The following is a 4,796-nucleotide window of genomic DNA, read 5'->3' on the forward strand; positions in this document are numbered from 1 at the left end:
TCTATATTGCTTGATGTTAATAGGACAAGGAACTTTGGGAATGAGGGAAATGATTGTGTGATTAATGGCTTTAAGCATAAGACTAGAATGGAAGAAGCTTTGAATAGCATTTACCAGGTCTCCTTTGATAATTTCCCAAAATTTCTGGAAAAATAAAGATGTCATACCATCGGAGCCAGGGGCCTTATTGCAGTCCATAGTGAAGAAAGCATTTTTGATCTCTTCTTCTGTCACTTCCTTGGTTAGTTCCATGTTCATTTCTGTCGTGATAGAAGTTGGGATCCCCTCTAATACCTCCTAAGCATTACTGGTTGAGGACTTGGCGAAGAGCTTCCTGTAATAGTCTGCAATCTCTTTCCCAGTTTCTTCTTCTGATTCAGACCAACCTCTATCTTCCTTTTGAAGTCTTTGCAATCTATTCTGTTTCCTTCTGCCCTTTACCTGTGCATAGAAGTATTGAGTATTTCTGTCCCCTTCTTGCAACCATTTGAGTCTGGATTTTTGGCTCCAGAAGATTTCCTCATCATTGTACGCCTTTGTCAGCTGTGACTTCAACCCAACCATCTTTTCTCTCTTATTATCCATTGAAGATTCTCTTGTCTGGTCCAGTTGCTTTTTGAGGCTATCAATTCTGTCCTTAGAGTTTTTATTAATGCTGTTACTCCACTTAAGTAGAGCCACTCTACAGTTCCTCACTTTTGATTGCACTTGGTACATCCGAGATCCTTCAACATTTTCCTCCCATGCTTCTTTAATAACCTCAAATATTTCCTCATGTTGGAGCCATCTCTTATCAAAGAAGAACCTTCTTTTTTTCCTCTCAACAGTAGGCTTGGTATCTATCATCAATGCACAATGGTTTGAGGCATATGTTTTAATGTGAGAGCACTTCGCATTCTCAAACGTCTTAAACCAATCTGCACTGCTCATGGCTCTATCTAATCTTTGTTTGATTTCTCCTTCATTCCCCCAGTTGTTGCACCAGGTCCATGGCTGCCCTGCATACCCCAGGTCCACCAATTGGTTGACACTTATGAAATTCCTAAAATCATTGAAGCTCCATTCGACTCTACATCTCCCCCTCCCCCACTTTTCAGAATTTGAGGTAATATCATTGAAATCCCCAGCCATCAACCATTTGTTTCCCATAGATGTCTTCTTCTATTCACTACCGTCCATTGCGCTTTTCTTATAGCATTGCTGCAGTTAGCGTAAATGCCAATCAGCCACCAGATACACTTACTTTCTTGGTCCTCAATTTGAGCTTCCACAGTGAAGGAAGTGTGTTGCACTTGCAATATTTTAACATCAGAGTTCCAATACAATGCCATTCCTCCTGCTTTATCCATTGCTTCGACCACATAGCAGCAGTCATAGTTTAGGATTTTTTGTATTTTTTTCATATACTTTGATCTATTTTTTGTCTCACTTAAAAACAAAAGGTTTGGGGAGAGGAGTTTTTTATACTCCTTCAGATGGGAAATTGTCAACGGGCTCCCAACAACTTGGCAATTCCACACCATCACTCTCATTGACATTTGGGGACCCAGTTAAGGCTGGTTCCCATCCCCTCTTCTTGTCTCTCACTCTCCCCTCTAGGACTATTAGTTTTGTTCCTCTTTGGCACTTGCCCCATATCATCCACTTCTAGCCTTTTCTTATCAATCAGACTGAACTACCGTTTGCTTAGAACTAGTTGAGCCATACTGTTCCCATCTAAATGTTTTAGTACTCTCCTGCTTCTTCGTCTTGGTGTTCTTATAGTCCTTCTAACCTTCAAGTCCTGAGGCTGTCCTGTTCCTTGTTGGCTACTTCCCATGTTCTTATCAAATATCCTAATCTGTAATATCTCATTGATACTCTTCTGCTTATCCCTCACCTGGTTGCAATCTATTGTTGTCTATTCTTTCCTTGATGACTGTGGATCCATCATTTCCAAATCCTCCTTATGAGGATCAGGTTTCCTATTCCTCTTAGTTCTCTCGACCTCCATGGTCATTACCTGGTTTTTGCCTTCTTCATTACCTCCCTCTGGTTTCTCTTCTATTACCTCCACCACTTCTGTGCTAACTTGTTTGTTACCTGTCTCTAGAGTCTTGCTGCTGATGGGTGTTGGTGGTACCTGGTTCATCCCTTCCTTGTTGGATTGCAGGAACTTTGTAACCTCTTCTTTGAAGGCAGCCACCATATTTCTCTCTCTAACTTCCTCGGTTCCCATTTTCTACTTTGAGTTATTTACCTCTACCACCTGACTTGGCTCCTTACAAATTAGTTCCCTATTTTCCAAACCCCAGTGCACTCTGTTGGAAGGGGATTTGTACCTGTTACTATCCTTTTGTGGGGAGCCTGATAGGTTGCAATTTTATCATTTATTTTATTATTAATTTTCTCTATTACCTGACCCGATGTGAATTAATTATTAGATTCTACTCACTTTTCATATTTTGCATTTATTCCAGGAGTAGAACAAAAATATCACAATCAAGGCCAATTTGACAGTCATCGGGAAAGAATTCAAATGGAAGGTTTTCAAGGATATTTTTGGAATAAGGAAACACAAGTCCTTTTTGGTAATTTGCGGAAGATAGAATAAAATGAGGAAAGGAACGAAGGGTTGGTGGGGCTTCTTCCTCTCCCTTAGGAGAGCGGTCGCACAGAGCAGCAGGCTACGTAGATACGAAATAGATTTGCAGAGAAGGGGGCACTAGCTTAGTTTCCCTTTGACTTTTCTTTTTGATCTCTTTTTTATTTTGAATCCTGCGCATGTCAAGACCGAATGGAGGAACTTTGACTCCTTTTACTTCTAATTCTTAGTAGCTTTGTTCCCTTCTGCGGATGAAAAGAGCAAATTGAATGACTTGGCTTCGTTTTCCTTTGTAATTTGAACGACTTGAATTTGCCCACGTGATGGCCGCGGCTGTTGTTACAATTTTGCATGGGATTTGTTCACCAAAAATGAACTAATTCCCTTTGTTTAGTCAAGGAACAACGGAGGCTTTGGATCGCCTAAAATTGTGAGATCGATTTAATTTCATCTTTTTTTTTTATTTATTGGTATTCGCATATTCCTTGATTATAGTGCTTATGATTATTTAATTAATTGATTGTCTTGGATCCGGATAATTAGTTAATTTGGTAATCTATTATCAATTAGAGCATTAAATCCGTAATTGTTTAATTGCCTTGAAATAGTGACAACTGGTATGATTGAGTTTGTGTCAGGGGGATATGCGGGCTAATCTGAAATAACCCTGGTAGTGCGTTATTTGGTTAGAATAGGGCTCCTCTAATACGTAAGGCAATTGGGGAATTAAATCTTATGGGTGTATTTAGGATTATTTCTCAATTAGGGTAGTGATTAACATGCGTACTTTAATCACCGACACAGTAAGGAGGGGTTGACTGTCATCGCTTGTTTGGCAGTTATAACCTATTTATTGGTAAATAATTAGAATTGCCTTTGTTTCAATGATCAATTAGGTGAACCATTGCTGAAATTATTCCTTGGTTAGATCATTAATTATCACTAATTTGATTTTAGTAAATTGTTATTTAATTTCTAGTTGGCTATTTTATTTTTATTATTTTACTTTTAGTTGAATTGCTTAAATTGTCACCCCTGATATAAAAACACTCCCTTGTCACTATGAATTTAAAAAGAAACAATTACTCCCAATCCCTGTGGATTCGACCCTGCTCACCGCTATCTACAGAAATTACTTTTAGTTTAAGCAGGTTTTATTATTGCACAGGCCAACAACCTGTCAGAGCCTTTGCCATAATTTACTCTCATCCAAGGTCCATACTGATTCTCTTGTTACCCCTTCCCCACTGATATGCCTGAGAAGCAACCCTTCTCACTATGGCCAATGATTCCACAAGCATAGCAGAAATCTGGGCATTTCTCATTCCTAAACTTAATCCACTTCATAGCATCATTCATCTTGACAGTAGTACCCCTAGGTAGTGGCCGAAATGTGTCAACCACAACATTCACCTTCAAGTGCCTACCTTCCTTCCCACCTGCTTGAGGGATAATAGCTTCTTTCACCCCCTAAACACTGTTTTACCAATCTTCTTCCCCACTTCTTTTGACAACCAGTGAACTAGCAAGTTCCACATTTGTACCCACAATGGGGTCATTCTGAAGGCATCTGGATCATCCTCAATCCCTTCATACCATTTGCTCAACACTATCAGTTGGTTGTCCAAGATCCAAGGGCCTCCATTCACAACCCTCTCTCGGATTTCCCCATCAGGAATCAAAAATTGATACAGATTTGGACCTAGCTCTGTAACCTTCAAGTCTTTTGGGTAACCCCAAGCCATATGGACAAAATTTTTTAGACCAATAAAGTTAACCATTTTCTTACCCGGATTTTACCCAACAAGCGTAGTTGGCATTCCTGCCTACTGATACTAGAGTCCCCAAAGTCCAGGTCAGTTATGGTACACTCTTGGGTATTTAAGACAAATTTCTGCATAATCTCCAACAGTTCTTCCGCCATAGTAATGGGCTGAGCTATGGAAGGGATACCAGTTCTTCTCTGACAATGAAGTAGAACTAACCAAGCTAGTGCAGATCAAAAGTAAATCTACTTACTTCAGCTAGGTAAATGCTTACCTGGGTGAGAACGAAAACAGAGGACAAACAGTAGAAACAAGAAACTGAAAAACGGAATATAAAGAAAGCTGTAAAAGTAAAAAGGAGACGCAAGCCTTGAAATGGATGGTTTTATGCTTGTGAAGTACTGGCCCACTATCTCATGTGCAACTCCCTTCCATTGAGTACTTGT

At 39.7% G+C, this 4,796-nt stretch overlaps 1 protein-coding gene across 1 annotated transcript; it reads right to left on the bottom strand.

Annotated features, from left to right (window-relative positions):
* Nucleotides 1-297: 297 nt before the first annotated feature.
* On the bottom strand, nucleotides 298-1,349 carry LOC140008832 (uncharacterized). The gene is made up of 2 exons (XM_072053725.1): nucleotides 1,244-1,349; nucleotides 298-998 (listed from the first exon to the last, which is right to left on the bottom strand). Exons 1-2 carry the CDS (start codon nucleotides 1,347-1,349, stop codon nucleotides 298-300), a joined length of 807 nt encoding a protein of 268 aa, XP_071909826.1.
* Between the last annotated feature and the right edge of the window lie 3,447 nt (nucleotides 1,350-4,796).

This window comes from Coffea arabica, chromosome 6c (genome assembly GCF_036785885.1).
Source record: "Coffea arabica cultivar ET-39 chromosome 6c, Coffea Arabica ET-39 HiFi, whole genome shotgun sequence".
Lineage (NCBI taxonomy): Eukaryota > Viridiplantae > Streptophyta > Magnoliopsida > Gentianales > Rubiaceae > Coffea > Coffea arabica.

Excerpts from the sequence above, each read along its gene's own strand:
- LOC140008832 (XM_072053725.1), bottom strand. The coding sequence starts at position 1,349 with ATGGATAAAGCAGGAGGAATGGCATTGTATTGGAACTCTGATGTTAAA. Across the intron at positions 999-1,243 it reads TCAAATTGAGGACCAAGAAA|GGCAGCCATGGACCTGGTGC; the intron begins GTAAGTGTATCT and ends TGGGGTATGCAG.